Raw genomic sequence first — 16,132 nt, forward strand, 5'->3', positions numbered from 1 at the left:
AGGTTGTATTTGAAGGAAATGGGAGCCTGACTTGCTTTCCCATTTGACAAACCTCACATACACTTTCATTTTGAACTGTTTTAGTGAAATTTTCAACCATTTCCTTGCTGACCATTTGAGACATAGATTTTAAGTTGGCATGACCAGGTCTTTGATGCCAAAGCTTGGTATCTTCTGTTGAAGCAACATGGGCTGAGTGTGAGTCATTTCTCCAATCCACAATGAAGCTCTTATCAGCCATAGTGACAGACATTAGCCTTGATCCATTCTAGTCACTGATTTGGCATTCATTGCCCTTAAATTCAATAGAGTAGCCTTTTTCCAGCAGTTGAGCTATACTGAGAAGATTTCTGTCAATTTCAAGCACTAGCAACACATTTGAAATAAGCTTGTTGCCTATAGGGGTCCTTATCAGAACATCTCCCTTACCTTCTGCTTTAATGAAGTGACCATTCCCAACTTTTACCTTTGTTTTGCAGCTTCTGTCTAATGACTTGAAAATGCCTGCATCAGGTGTTATATAATTGGTCCAGCCACTGTCTAGAAGCCATCCATTTGAGGCTTTCTTTTGAGCTGCTGAGCATGACACAGCAAAAACTTGCTCCTCATGGTCACTGCCTTCTTCAGCCACTCGAGCTTCAACCTCCTTGTGTTGTGCTTGGTTTTGGCCAGGTTTGCCTTTTTCTTTACAGACTCTTTCAACATGGCCCTTCTTCTTGCAGTGTTGACACACAGCATCTGGTCTGAACCAGCATCTGGACTTTAGATGACTAGGTCTTTCGCAATGTCTGCAGGGTCTGTCCCATCTTCTTGGAGTATCTGACTTAGGCTTGTCTCTCCAAGTCTTCTTACCTTTGTAGGCTGTAATGCTAGAGGCAGACTTGGTTTTTGCTTGGAAGGCACCCTCTTGGTGCTCTTCAAGTCTGCTGGCTCTTCTTTGCTCTTGTGCATAGAGAGCATTAATCAGCTCAGTCAATGTGATGCTGGTCAGGTCCCTTGAGTCCTCAAGAGAGGATATTTTTGCCTCATACCTCTCTGGTAAGGTAGAAAGCACTTTCTCCACTATTCTTGCCTCATTAAACTGCTCTCCAAGAAGTCTTATGCTGTTAACCACAGCCATAATTCTATCTGAATACTGCTTAACTGTCTCTTCTTCTTTCATTTTGAGATTTTCAAAATCTCTTCTCAAGTTTACCAACTGCTACTGCCTTGTTCTTTCAGTGCCTTAGAACTCCTTTCAAAGGCCATCATTCTGGTGAAAATAACATCAGAAACACAGTTCTGAATACATGACATGGCCTTGTGCCTTTTGGTCCTCTCATCTGCATGTTGTCTTATTTGAGACACAGTAGGGTTGGCTCTAAGTGGAGCAGGCTCAGCATCAGTATTCATCACTTCCCACAGATCAAAGGCCTGCAGATAAGTTCTCATTTTAACCACCCATATGTGAAACCCTTCACCATTGAAGACTGGTGGTGCTGCAGGAGAAAAGCTTAATGAAGCCATTTGGTTTGATGTTTAACTACAACAGGTCCTCTAAGATGAAAGCTCTAGATACCAATTGTTGGGGATTTTAGAGAACAAAATAGCTTCCAAAGCTGAAACTTAAGCAGCAAGCCTCGTTGCTTGTGGAAGAAACAAAACAGATTTGCAAGGGAAAATAAGAACAGATTTGCAAGGGAAAACAAGAACAGAATTGAAAAAACAAGAAAAAAATGGAGCATAAGTTTTAATGTAATTCAATGATATTTCATTATGAAACAAACTTGGCATATTGCCATTACATATACCAGACATTGGCTGGTCAAAATCAATAAAATCATCACCTAAACACTACCTAACTCCACTTAATACATTAGAACTAGGTGAAATTAACTTGCACATTTGAACAAAGCTAGTAAACAACTTTTAACATCAAGTTACATCAATTATAAACTAAACTAAGTTCAAACTGAACTAGAACACATTACATTAACAAAATGAATCAAAAAGAAACTAAATAATAGTTGTTGCACTCAGTCTTGCTGCTCCTCGATGGCTTAGCGTGCGCGACCAGCTTCTTGGTGCTGCATGTTGACCATACTTCAACAATCATGAATATTAAGTTAGCTGCTTATTGAATAGAAGTGTTTTTGAAGAATTTGAAGAAAATAAGTAAGGCATGCAAAATGACTCTCAGCTTTTTGGTTTCCCTTCATTCTGTTTTATCCAATAAAGCTCATTCTTGGGAGAGATAAAAGCTCCCCTTCATGTTGCTTTATCAGAAAGTTCAACAGGAAAGCCTGAAAGTTGAATGAGAGGGTATGAAAAAATTTGAATAGAAACAGTGCATGTTCGAACATGAATAGACAGTTTTTATTTTGTTGCTCTGTGATTTTGAGAACTAATTTAATGCTTTTTTATCTTCTTATTGGTATTTAATGCTGACTTTTCATGTTAAAAGTTCCTAATGAAGGCATTTTTGACAGATTTAAGATCATGCAGTTATTATCCGTAGTTATCCATTGCCATGTAAAGCGCTTTATTTTTCTTTCGCAGTCCCTATAAATCTTGCAATCATCAGTTCAAAACTTCTTCCAAAAATAAGTTATTTGGACATATATAGTGGACATTGGTGTAGTTTAACCATTGTATTGTCTTTAGTTGATCCCTTTGTGATAAGATCCTTATATAGTGATTGCTTTAAGCAAGATGCTTGATTGCTGACATAAAATGAGTCTCTTTCTGGAATTATTTTGTTTGTGTTTTCTGTTTAATTTACTCAATACTTTTAGGAAGTTCAGAATAGACTTTGAATTTAAGCACTCAAGCTACTATTGCTTGAATCCATTTGACATTCTCTGTTTTTATTGGAACACATGTAGGAAGACTGGTGAATGGACAATCTATGTAATGTTGTGATAGCAAATGGAATTACCTACTTTTGACAAGCCAAAGTGCCAAACTTTTCTCTCTACTTTATGTTAAATGTTATATGAACTATGTGCTATATAGAAGATTAAGTGGTAGTGGCACATTTACGCTTTATTCTCATTGAAAATTTTAAAACTTGCTAAAAACCTGATTGATGAGGATCGTGTTGTAAAATGCTCAGCTTGAAAACAAGATAAGCAATTTGATGGGAGAAAGATGGGAAAAGAGGAATGTGAAGAGAGAAGATGGATTAATTGTCAGGTCTTAAAATAGTTATAAAGCCACCAGCTATTGTCTAGCATAATATAAAGCTGTTGAATTATAGCCAGACCAAATCATATTAGTTGCATTTCATAATAACGTGTCTAAGTCAAATACATAGTTTGATTTGGTATATGTAGTTTTAAAAAAAATTGGGTCGAGCCCAAGTTTAACATATTTAATTTGGATCGGGTTTGAACAAAAATTTAAGTTTTTTTTTTCAACACGGCTCAAGTTTACCAAATGGGCCTGATATTTGGTTGGGTCAGCTCGAGACCTCTACCTGGTAGAGGACTAAACTTCTTTAGCTAAATGGGTAAATTTTGTTTTTGGTCCTCTTACTCTCATTGGCTAGGGTAGGCCATATATCCTTCCCAGAAACGAACATTATTGACCAAAACCTAATAATCCAAAGTTCTATTTCCATTATGTTCTCCCAAGTTAATTTCTTATATGCCATGCAATGCTTTATATATATACAAGATTATGGCACTCAAGGACTTAAAAAAATGTAACAAATACATTTATAGAAAAATAATTTAAAGATCATCATATTAGAGTAACAGATTTAGGGGTGTTTAAATTTCGGTTAAAATCAAAATAATCGATCGAATCGATCTAATTCAATTAATCGGTTAGCTAATCTAATTCGATCAGAGATTGGTTAATAATTTTTTAAAAGTTTAGTTATTAGTTTATTTAGCTCGAAAGTGAGTAATTAACCAAATTAATCAAACTTAATAATTAATATCATATATTATATGTATTAGGCTTAGTCCACTGCCCACCTAAGCCCCAACCACTGGCTCACCCCAGCACTTTTAAGTCCTACCCAATATAAACCTAATCTAGTATAATTTATAAACCCAACCCAATTTAAAGTATTGGGATTGAATCCGCAACTTTCATAAAATACAAGAACTAATAGAGATATTTTGCCGATTATTTTAACCTGAAAGTTTTACCATATCCCTTAGCCTTAGTCCCCTTCCCCTTAAGTGCTGCTCACTACCGTCAGTTAGATATGAGGTACAACATTGTGTTTTTCACTTCTCTGTCTTCTGCAAACTCTGCAACTTCAGTTCCCTCACCCATCCGTTTACTCATTCGCTTCTGAGGTACAATAAGACTTGGTTTAAGAGCAAAGGGAGGGTGTTGAAAGCTTTGAAAGGCTTAGGTTTTGAAGGTCCCAATTAATACTAAAGGTGAAACCTTTGAAAAGATAAATGCTAGAATACAAATTATGATAAATTGTTATAGACAAATATGGGAAACAACTCTTGTTGCACTGCCAACAAGATAGTCCCAATTTTCAATGAAAAGGTAATTAAAGGTATAAAAATGCTACAACCCATATTTCATTTGGCAATTAAAGCTTTTGTGATCTAAATCATGTAAAAGGTGTTCCCTTAAGTCCATAATCAAATAATTAATTATAAAAATATAAATTTCATTATATTAAATAAAGCTTATTTAAATATTTTTTATATTCTAATATTTATGTAAATAATTTAAAATCAAACTTGAATTATAATTATTGATTTTAGATATATGTTAAATCGAGATTGAAAAACACAATAGGATATTAAAATTACAACTATCAATCTTTTTTGTCAATCACTACTCAACCCAAACCCTAAAACTAAAATCAATTTTGGATCTGGAAAGGCGAAGCTGAGGGTGAACCATGAGCGGCGATACTAGTGATTCCTCCAGTTACTTTGGTGGGCAAGAGCCAGATGAACTGATCAGGTCCCTCGTCGAGAAATGGCTGGGTACCGATGGTGAAATGACACTCGGTTGCACTTTTTTGGATCTGGAAAGCAATGATGTCTTTATTAGGGCGATGCCACCTGATGCTCCTGTATCTTCCACTGCCGTTGCTTGTGGCAACCACGTTTACGTTATTGGGGGAATACACAAAAATGATGCTACTATTTTTTGTTATGATGATGTAAACGATGTTTTCCAATTAGATTTGAAGGACCTTGAACGTGGGTGGAGAAAAACTACTTCTATGTTGTTCCTTCGGTCTTTTCCCCTGGTTCTTACTACTGAAGGAAAGATTTACGTCTTCGAACGTATAGGTTCTGAATCTTTTGGCGAGGTTTACGATATAAGTGGGGATATTTGGGAACCATTGTCGCCCCCTCCGGAGGGTATCGGTCTATGTGATCCTGTTCTAGATTCTTCTCGATCTCGGATTTTGGTACACTGCAATGCCAATGATACTCTTTACGCTTATTACTTTGATCGTAAATCATGGGTTTGCCTCAAACAAAAATTTTGTTACTGGTCTGAATCAGCGACAATCGTGGACGATGTGCTGTATACTGTCATTTATAATTATTCTGGTAAGTTCCGTTCTTTGGAGGCGTATAATTTGCTTGATAAGAAACATTTGACCGTCAAATGGTCATCAGAATTTTCAGGTGGATCCAACAATGAATGGCACTCTGTATCGTTTGGGCAATGGCAAGTGTATTTTGGGTTGGGTCAACCATAAACATATGAGTTTTGAGTATATAAGATTAAATATTTGGTACAACGAGCAGGGAGGGATTCATGCAGCTGCAGAGCATCAATCTGCCATCACTGTTCCATATCCCAAAGATGTTCATGATATAATGTTGTTCTGAATGAAGGTTAGAGCCCCCTTCATATCACTACTACATCGTAATTATTCATTTGCCAATGCTGCTTGCCATTACATTTGGTTTGCTCTAAATGAAGTTTAGTGCCCCCTTCACATCACTACCACATCTTAATTATTCCCATCCTTGTAAATTGACGGATTTTTCGTTTGCCAATACTGCTTGTCATTGCATTTTGTTTGCTCTTGTTGTCACTAAGAAGTTGATAGTGAGCCTGGAACTTCCTGTATAAAACTTGAGTAATTGTGAGTGAATAACTATGGAATGAATTACATATGAAGATGAATGCTGCAGACTGTGGATGTATATCTGAAAAACCATTAATAGATTATTTGTTTTGTAGGTAGTTTTGAGTGAATAACTGTGAGTTTGAAAAGATAGGGAGTTATAGTAATAATCTTACTCACTTTTCATTGCTGTAAAAGGTCATGGAAGCTTTTATTATTATTATTAACAATGTTGAGTTTTAGGGCTCATTTGGTGCCTGTTGATGTGGTGTGCTGATGGATATGTGCGTATATATTTTGGTTAAAAATTTGAAGTAGATGATGTAATTGGGTACTTTCGTTTTGGATACTGAAATATTGACAAAGTTAAAATTATATAGTATTGTGATTTTGCACTTTATTCAGTTCTTTTAAGGCCATCTCTCTTGCTCTTGCCCTTCAAATAATTAGTAATATCACCCATTACGTGGTTTGATTTTTTATTTTTTAAATTAAATAAAAATTCAAGTTAAATATTAAGTCTTTGTCTTGTTCATCATATTTGTATTTGAAAATTAAATTAAACCTTCATGGTGAATAATATGTTGTTTGATTGAATCCCTTTTAAACAAATATCCTAGTTGAATAAAATTTAATTATATGCATTGTTTTAGTAGGTAAGTTGTTTTTTTCTTATCCGTAGATAATCACTTTAATTTTTTTAAATATTATTTTGTTTTACTTTTTAAAAATGCTATTTTATTTTTGTTTAATAAATCATTTTTATCAAATTCACATAGGCATTAAAATGCAAATTTATTTAAATATTTTTATTTTAATATTTGAATGAAGGACTTTCATAAATAAAATGTATAGGTTTAGAGCTTATTTAACTATAAAAATACATATATCATATAAGAAAAGATAAGTTTATTTTTATAAAAGTCATTTTTATTGAATTTTAATATTATATTAATTAACTTATTATTGTTAAATATTAAAATAATATTTTTATTAAATTTTGTCTTCAAAGTTATTTTAAATTAAAATTGAATAGCAAAATTCAAATAATTTGGGAGCTTGAAAGGTTGTAGAGAAAGAAACGGAATTAGTGGATTATTTTTGCCAAAAATAACGCAATTATAAATATTATTAAGGTTATTAGTCTTGTAACTATTTTCTTAGAGAAATTGTTAGCAATATATATTATATTTTTGAACAATTGCATTACAAGTTTTGATAATATATATGTTATGTTTGACACAATGTTTAGAATTACTTATAATTTATAAATAGGAGGATAATGCACTTTTGCGTATTCGATTCCGCGTTCTTTTACATTAACAATAATATTCATGCCAATTGAATTACGACCCAATAATGTATATTAAATATTAAATGTTAGTAGATGAATCTTTTATTTTCCTTAATTTAAAATTATTTAAAAGTTGAGTAACCTCATCATAATCAAAAGTAAGAAAGAAAAGGAATCCAATAGGCTAATCATTAACCTTAGGTAGGTATAAAGAGTCACCATAATCTATATTAGGTTTTTTAAAGGTGGATTTTGTTGTATAATTGGATTTCATTAAAACCAACCCAAGTTCTAAATCAAACACTTATTTATTTATTCAATCTTTGGGGTTATCTTAGTGATGAAAAAATAGCCTTTGCCTTATTCCCAATACACTTATTTATTAATGTATTAAATACGATCATCTCAATGTTCCGCTAATCTTGAAAGAAATAGAGACATTCAGATTTCAGAAGGTGATTTAAGGAATTTGAGATTCCATTTTATATAATATTTTTATTTCTTGAAAAAATCAAATCAAAATTGAGGAGCATGTTATAAAAAAAACCAAATATCATATGTTACTTTGTTGATTTTTTTCATTAATTTAAAAATAAAAACTATTTTATGATACAAAAATTAAAACTAATTAAAAATCAAAAAAAAATTGATTGGATTTGGATTCATCTTAGATTAATCTGAATTCATTTCCAATTCGCGATTTTTCTTTACGTATTATTAAAGAAAAGTTCTGAATCTTAGATTTGGTCTAAAATCACTTTTTTTTTTTATTTTTTACTAATAAAATCATGAAATTAAACAATATTTTATAAGTTGATGGTAGGGTTGAGTGGGCATGATTTGTGGGGCAGCGATTAATCATTGGCATGCCTCCTTTATTATTTTGGTAATGCAGTGTCTGGTTTTTCCTTCTAACCACTAAAAGGCCCCATGTTTTTTAATAAACCAAAATCACCGCTGACAGTTTTTTCAGTTGCTTCCTTACCCAATTTCGATTGCCCTTTGCAACATTGTCCTTTTTATTTTTATATTCTTTTAATATGAATTTGATTAAATTTAATGTTAAATTAAATTAGCTTTTTAATGACAACGTTGTTTTCTTTGAAAAAAAAATTCAGTTTTTTTATTATTCAACCCAACCACATTAATAATTTTAGCTCCAATTGATTTTCTTAGTCAAACATATTTATATGGATTTAAGGATATATATTTATTCTTTTAACTTCTATATAGTTTGTTTTATTTCAAAAGCTACGTATTTTATTTAATTATTGTTAAAATTAAGTGACTCGAGTCCTTATTTAAATAAAATACAGTGGTAAAATAAAATAAAATTAAAATTCATATAGTACTACTCTTATTTTATTTTATTTTAGAATAAGGTTTTTTAAATCTTATTAAACTCTATCTATTAAATATTGATTAGAATAAGGTGTTTTAATCTTACTACACTCCTATTAGAATATGATTTTACAAGCCTATAAATAGACATAGTCTATTCCTCTTGTAATCATTAGAATTCGACATAGTGACTCATCTGCCCGTGGTTATTTCTTGAAAGGGTTTCTACGTAAAATTTGTGTGTTTTTTTATTTTTTAATTCTCTTTTCTTTGCGATATATTGTCATTATCGACATTCTATTTTTTTTCAAATTGGTATCCAAACTTCCGGGTTGTTCATTCGATCACGGTAATGGTGTCTTTGAAGTATGAAATTCTGCTGTTGGGTCGTAACACCAGATTTGCGTTGTGACAGATTAAGATGCAAGCAGTTCTTGCGCAGATGGATCTAGAGGATGCCCTGCTAGGGATAGATAAGATGCCTTCAACATTAACGGATGAAGAGAAGAAGCGTAAGGATCGAAAGACATTAACACAATTACATCTACATTTATCTAACGAATTTTGCAAGATGTGATGAAGGAGAAGACTGCCGTTGCATTATGGAAGAGGCTGGAACAAATATGTATGTCGAAAACTTTAACCAGCAAGTTGCATATGAAGCAGCGTCTTTATACTCATCGTTTGGAAGAAGGTGCGTCTGTACACAAACATTAACAGTGTTTAAAGAAATTCTCTCAAACTTGGAGGCCATGGAGGTTCAGTATGATAAGGAAGATTTGTTCGTTGCCCCAATCTTATTCAACCTTTAGAGACACGATTTTATATAGCCGCAACTCTCTCACAGTTGATAAGGTTTACGATTCTTTAAGCTCGTATGATAAGATGAAGCATTTTGTAGTTAAAATCGACTCTCAGGCACAGGGTCTCATTGTTTGTGAGAGACAAGATCGAAATGCTGATGATGATCGTGGAAGGATACAGGAACGAAATCCTAGTGGTAAATTTAAAGGTAGATTAAAGTCTTCAAATAGAGGTAACTTCTGCAAGAAGAAAGAGCATATTAAATCTGAGTGCTATAAGCTACATAACAAGATCAAAAGGGAGGTTGCGAATCAAAAGGGAAAACAACCAAAAAATTCTGGTGAAGCTGATGTTGTTGAAGACTGCAGCGATGGTGAACTTCTAGTCGCTTCTGTCAACAATTCTAAAGTGAGTGAGGAGTGGATCCTTGATTCGGGCTGCACCTTCCACATGAGTCCCGATCGGGATTGAAACAGTGTCTAAAGGTGTTATTTTGATGGGAAATAATGTTTCGCGTAAAATTACAGGTGTTGAACGATTAAATTTAAAATGTTTGACGGAGTTGTCAGAATACTTAGTGATGTGTGACATGTTCCAGAATTGAAGAGAAATTTAATCTCGTTAAGTACTGTTGATTCAAAAGGATACAAATACACAACTAAAAGTGGAGTTTTGAAGATTTCTAAAGATTCCCTCGTTGTGATGAAAGGGAAGAGAAAGACTGTCAAGTTATATGTTTTGCAGGGTTCTACTGTTATTGATGATGCAGTTGTCCCTTCCTTTTCCTTGTCAGATGATGATATTACTACACTTTAGCATATGTGCCTAGGGCATATGAGTCTGAATGACATGGCAGAATTGAGCAAAAAAGGACTTCTTGATGGGCAATGAATTTACAAACTAAAGTTCTGTAAGCACTGCATTTTTGGGAAGCAAAAGAGAGTTCGATTCACCAGAGAAATTCATAACACGAAGGAAATATTGAAGTATATTCATTCTAATCTGTGGGGTCCATCCAAAGTGCATTCGAGAGGTAGAGCTAATTATATGCTAACTTTTATTGATGATTTTTCAGAAAAGTTTGAGCGTTCTTCTTGAAGTAGAAAAGCAATGTGTTTTCCGTATTTAAGTCTTGAAAAACTATGATTGAAAAACAGACGGGAAAACAAATAAAATACCTCCGCACAGACAATGGCTTAGAGTTTTATTCTGATGAGTTTAATAAACTGTGCAAGTCAGAAGGGATCGTGAGACAGTTGACAGTTCGTCATACTCCATATCAAAACGGCGTTGCAGAACGAATGAACAGAACTATCATGGAGAAGGTTCGATATATGTTGTTAAATGCCAACTTACCAAAGTCGTTTTAGGCCGAAGCAGCCTCCACTGCATGTTTGTTGATCAACCGATCTCCATCCATTGCCATTGAGAAAAAGGCTCCACAAGAGGTATGGTCTGGTAATCCTGCTAACTATTTTGATTTAAAAATCTTTGAGTGTCTTGCATATGCTCATGTTGATAATGGAAAATTGAAACCGAGATCCATTAAATGTGTATTTCTTGGTTATAAAGCTGATGTAAAAGGATATAAGTTATGGTGTCTTGAAAATAGAAAAGTTGTGATTTGTAGATATGTTGTTTTTTTATGAAACTGCTATGCTACCTAACTTATCTATTAAAGACTCTTCTAATAAAGAAAATCAAAAGCATGTAGAGCATCAGATTAATCCCGAATCTATAACAGTGTCGACTCCTCAAGTTAGTACAAAAATTCATAATAGAGTTGCTTCTTCACCACAACACCCTGTCGCTAAAAATAGAACTAGAAGAGAAATTAAACCTCAAAAGAAGTATGTCAAGGTTGATCTAGTTGCTTATGCTTTAAATGTGGCTGAAGATATAGATGCAAACTAAGAGCCATCTAATTATTCTGAGGCGGTTAGCTGTGAAGACTAAAAAAAGTGGATGTTTTCTATGTAAGAGAAGATGGAATCACTTCACAAAAATAGAACATGGGATCTTGTGAAACTTCCTAAAGGTAAAAGGCTATTCGTTGTAAATGGGTGTTTAAAAAGAAAGAAGGGACTCCAAGAGTTGAAGAACCCATATATAAAGTAAGGCTTGTTGCAAAGGATTATAGTTCAATTCCAAAAGTGGACTTTACAGATGTGTTCTCCCCAATTGTGAAGCATAGTTCAATTCGAGCTTTAATTGGTATTGTGGCCATGCATGATTTGGAGCTTGAGTAGTTAGATGTAAAAACTGTATTTTTACATGGAGAACTTGAGAAGGATATTTACATGCAACAACCAGAGGGTTTTACAGTCTCAGAAAAAAGAGGACTATGTTTGCTTATTGAAAAAGTCCCTTTACGGTTTGAAATAGTCACCAAGACAGTGGTACAAGAGGTTTGATTCCTTTATGACTTCTCATGATTTCAAAAGAAGTAGCTTTGATAGTTGTGTTTACTTTAAGAAAAATAGTGATAGTTCTTTTGTGTATCTTCATTTTTATGTTGATGATGTGTTGATAGCAGCGAAAGATAAATTAGAGATAAAAAAGGTCAAAGCCTACTTAAGTAAAGAATTTGAGATGAAAGATTTAGGACTAGAAAAGAAGATACTTGGTATGAAGATTCTTAAACATAGAAAAGCAAGTAAATTGTACCGAAGTTAGAAGGGGTACATTGAGAAAGTTCTTTGCAGGTTCAATATGCAAAGTGCTAAGCCTGTTAGTAATTCTTTAGCAGCCCATTTCAGACTTTCATTGGCTTTCTCTCCATAATCAGATGATGAGATTGAGTACATGTCACATGTTCCATACTCTAGTGCAGTGGGATCTCTCATGTATGCTATAGTTTGTTCACGTCTAGATTTATCATATGCAGTCAGTGCAGTTAGCAGATACATGGCGAATCCTGGTAAAGAACATTGAAAAGCAGTTCAGTGGATTTTAAGATACTTACGAGGTATTACTGATGTTTGCTTACAGTTTGGAAGTAATAGAGATGGAGTTATTGGGTATATTGATGTTGATTTTACTAGAGACCTTGATAGAAGAAGATCTCTCATAGGTTATGTCTTTACAATCAGAGGTTGTGCAATCAGTTGGAAAGCCACTTTACAAACTACAGTCATTTTGTCTATCATTGAAGCTAAGTACATGGCAATTACTGAAGCTTGTAAAGAAGCTATTTGGTTGAAGGGACTCTTTAGTGAACTCAATGAAGACCTTCGAATCAGTACAGTATTTTGTGATAGTCAGAGTGCCATCTTCCTTACAAAAGATCAAATGTTTCATAAGAGAACAAAACATATTGATGTTCGGCATCATTTTGTTCGTGATATTATTGCTCGTGGTGATATTGTTGTGAGCAAAATTAGTACTCATTAAAATCCTGCCGATATGATGACTAAGTCACTTCCTATAACCAAGTTTGAGCATTGCTTAGACTTGGTTGGTGTTCATTGTTGAAGTTAAACCCTTAAGGGGTTTTATGGAAGAGGTGGAAAACGTATTCGTTGAGAGTTTGCGATGAAGAACTTGTTCATTAAGAATTCATTCAAGGGGGAGATTGTTAGAATTAAATGACCAGAATCCTTATTTAAATAAAATACAGTGGTAAAATAAAATAAAATTAAAATCCATATAGAACTACACTTCTTTTATTTTATTTTAGAATAAGTTTTTTAAACCTTATTAAACTCCATCTATTTGATATTGATTAGAATAAGGTGTTTCAATCTTACTGCACTCCTATTAGAATATGGTTGTACAAGCCTATAAATAGACATAGTCTATTCTTCTTGTAATCATTAGAATTCGACATAGTGAATTTTCTTCTCCTCTGCTTGTGGTTTTTTCCCGAAAAGGTTTCCACGTAAAATCTGTGTGTTCTTTTTTTTTTATTTCTCTTTTCTTTGTTTATATTGTCATTACCGTCATTCTATTTTTTTCTATTATAATTGTTGAGTATGTTTGCAGTGAATCTAATTAGTGATTGAATCGATCAAGTTATCGATGTTCAATTCGATTGATTTGATTGGTCAATCCAGTTTAAATTAAATAAATAATTAAAAATCTATAAAAATAAAATATATCCGACGACATTTTGTTTATTTGGAAAATCGATATCAAAATGACATTCTATTTTTTTACAAAACCTACAAAGTATCGATACGGTATCGATATCTTTTCATAAAGAATCGATAAAATTGTTGTTGGTATTGATAGTTAATCTCCAACAGTCACTAAATTTAGCATTTATTACAAAAAATATCGATTCATTTTTATCTGATATTGATACTCACTGTTACAAGTGTATTAAATGCTCTGGTTTTCCCATGCCCAACGACTCTGTTAACTACCACAACAACCTCAATGGTTGGAAATCAATTAGGGAGTATAAATACCAGCTTCTAAAGTTCGTACAACAACAAGAAATCATATTTAAGATTGTATATACTTGTATACACTTGTACTAAATACTTTCATAATTCTCTTGTATACACTTGTGAGCTCTCATTGTCTTTCTTTTGCTCAAGTGTATTCTTGTCTGTTTGTGCTTAATTTGCAAACATTCTGATTTTGTTAGGATTATCTCTTTGTTTGCGTCTTTGTAATTCTTTGAAAGGGTTTATCTTAAGATTTACGGTAGAAATCTTAAGGAGTAGGCAATTGGGGTTAAACCACCTAAATCTTTGTGTTCATTGTTTCATTTTCTTTCCTTGCTTCTACCAAATTTTTTAAAAGTCTATTCACCTCCCCTCTTGAAAATTTTGGTTTGATTAATTGAGCTAACAATTTTCATAATCAAATATTTAAATAGATTGAACTGATATCACATAATATAATATATAATACAACACAATATTGTTGAGACTACTCTTAGTTGTCTTACATCTAAAGTTTATCCTTGTGTTCAAACATTTTTCTGAACTGCATCACTATGTTGTATCTCTGGTTCGAACATCATGTTTGGACAAACCTTTAGACAATAATCAAGACATCTTTTTAAGATAGCCTAAATGTAGTATGTAGTTGGTATTTTTTACTTTGACCTTCATGATGTGTTATACCATCAATAAATGATCCTCAAGCCATGTTTTATTCTATCCTCAATGATGCTAATCGAATTTGGGAGATCGAAGCTACAAATCTCTTCTCCCTGAAATAACATTTGAGCGACTTGAAGCCACAATTCGTATCTCCTTGAAGTTCCAGTAGAGTAGATCGAAGCTACAAATCTCTTCTCCCTAAAATGGCACTGGAGCAGCTCGAAGCCACAATTCGTATCTCTTTGAAGTTCTAGCGGAGTAGACCGCAGCTACAAATCTCTTCTCCCTGAAATGGCACTGAAGCAGCTCGAAGCCACAATTCGTATCTCCTTGAAGTTTCAGTAGAGTAGATCGAAGCTACAAATCTCTTCTCCCTAAAATGGCACTGGAGCGGCTCAAAGCCATAATTTGTATCTCCTTAAAGTTCAGCGGAGTAGATCGAAGCTACAGATCTCTTTTCCCTGAAATGGCACTAGAACGGCTCGAAGCCACAATTTGTATCTCCTTAAAGTTTTAGCGGAGTAGATCGAAGCTACAAATCTCTTCTCCCTGGAATGGAATTGGAGCGGCTTGAAGCCATAATTCGTATCTCCTTAAAGTTTCAGCAGAGTAGATCGAAGCTACAAATCTCTTCTCCCTAAAATGGCACTGGAATGGCTCAAAGCCATAATTCGTATCTATTTGAAGTTTCAGCGGAGTAGATCGAAGCTACAAATCTCTTCTCCCTGAAATGGCATTGGAGCGACTCGAAGCCACAATTCGTATCTCCTTGAAGTTCCAGCAGAGTAGATCGAAGCTATAAATCTCTTCTCCCTAAAATGACACTGGAGCATGTCGAAGCCACAATTCGTATCTCTTTGAAGTTCTAGCGGAGTAGATCGCAGCTACAAATCTCTTCTCCCTGAAATAGCATTGGAGCGATTGAAGCCACAAACCTTATCTCCCTAAAGTTGCAGTGAAGCAGGTTGAAGTTACATGTCTTATCTCCCTGAAGTTGTAATGGAGAAAACTGAAGATAGCAAATCTTATCTCTCTGAAATTGCAGTAGAGCAGAGTTAAAGCTATAAACCTTATCCCCCTGAAGTGGCAGTGAGGTAGGTAGAATTTACGAGTCCTATCTCCTTAAAGTTGCAGTAAAGCCGATTGAAGATAGCAAATCTTATCTCTCTGAAGTTGCAGTAGAGCAGAGTTAAAACTATAAATCTTATCCCCCTGAAGTTGCAGTGGGGCAGGTTGAAGTTACCAGTTCTTATCCCTCTGAAGTTGCAGTGGGGCAAGTTGAAGTTACAAGTCTTATCTCCCTGAAGTTGCAGTGGAGCAAACTGAAGAAAGTAGATCTTATCTCCTTGAAGTTGCAATGGAGCAGATCAAACTATAATTTAAAGCTACAAACCTCATCTCCCTGAAGTTGCAGTAGAACAGGTTAAAGCTACGAGTAGTCGCAGTAGAGTAGATCAAAGCAGCAGTTCCTATACCCCTGAGGATACAGTGGATTGGAATGAAGCTACCTGAAGAAGAGTAGATACCAAGAGGTCAAGATTCTGTAAGACCAGGCAAATTTGACCCTTTTTAAAGTCTTTG

At 34.0% G+C, this 16,132-nt stretch overlaps 2 protein-coding genes across 3 annotated transcripts; one reads left to right on the top strand and one right to left on the bottom strand.

The window, feature by feature from the left end:
- Positions 1-268: 268 nt before the first annotated feature.
- LOC107963225 (uncharacterized) lies at positions 269-1,162 on the bottom strand. The gene has a single exon (XM_016899790.1). It carries the CDS (start codon positions 1,160-1,162, stop codon positions 269-271), a length of 894 nt encoding a protein of 297 aa, XP_016755279.1.
- Positions 1,163-4,757: 3,595 nt separating this feature from the next.
- On the top strand, positions 4,758-6,455 carry LOC107962456 (uncharacterized). Of its 2 annotated transcripts, none has more exons than XR_001701623.2 (2): positions 4,758-5,819; positions 6,299-6,455. XR_001701623.2 is itself a non-coding variant. In XM_016898852.2 (2 exons), the coding sequence occupies exons 1-2, from the start codon at positions 4,862-4,864 to the stop codon at positions 5,678-5,680; spliced, it is 750 nt and encodes a 249-aa protein (XP_016754341.1). In that variant the 5' UTR covers positions 4,758-4,861; the 3' UTR covers positions 5,681-6,104. The 2 variants fall into 2 exon arrangements, 1 of the variants encoding a protein (XP_016754341.1); XM_016898852.2 differs by lacking the exon at positions 6,299-6,455 and having other exon boundaries at positions 4,758-5,528; positions 5,598-6,104.
- Positions 6,456-16,132: the final 9,677 nt, after the last annotated feature.

This window comes from Gossypium hirsutum, chromosome A06 (genome assembly GCF_007990345.1).
Source record: "Gossypium hirsutum isolate 1008001.06 chromosome A06, Gossypium_hirsutum_v2.1, whole genome shotgun sequence".
NCBI classification, from domain to species: domain Eukaryota; kingdom Viridiplantae; phylum Streptophyta; class Magnoliopsida; order Malvales; family Malvaceae; genus Gossypium; species Gossypium hirsutum.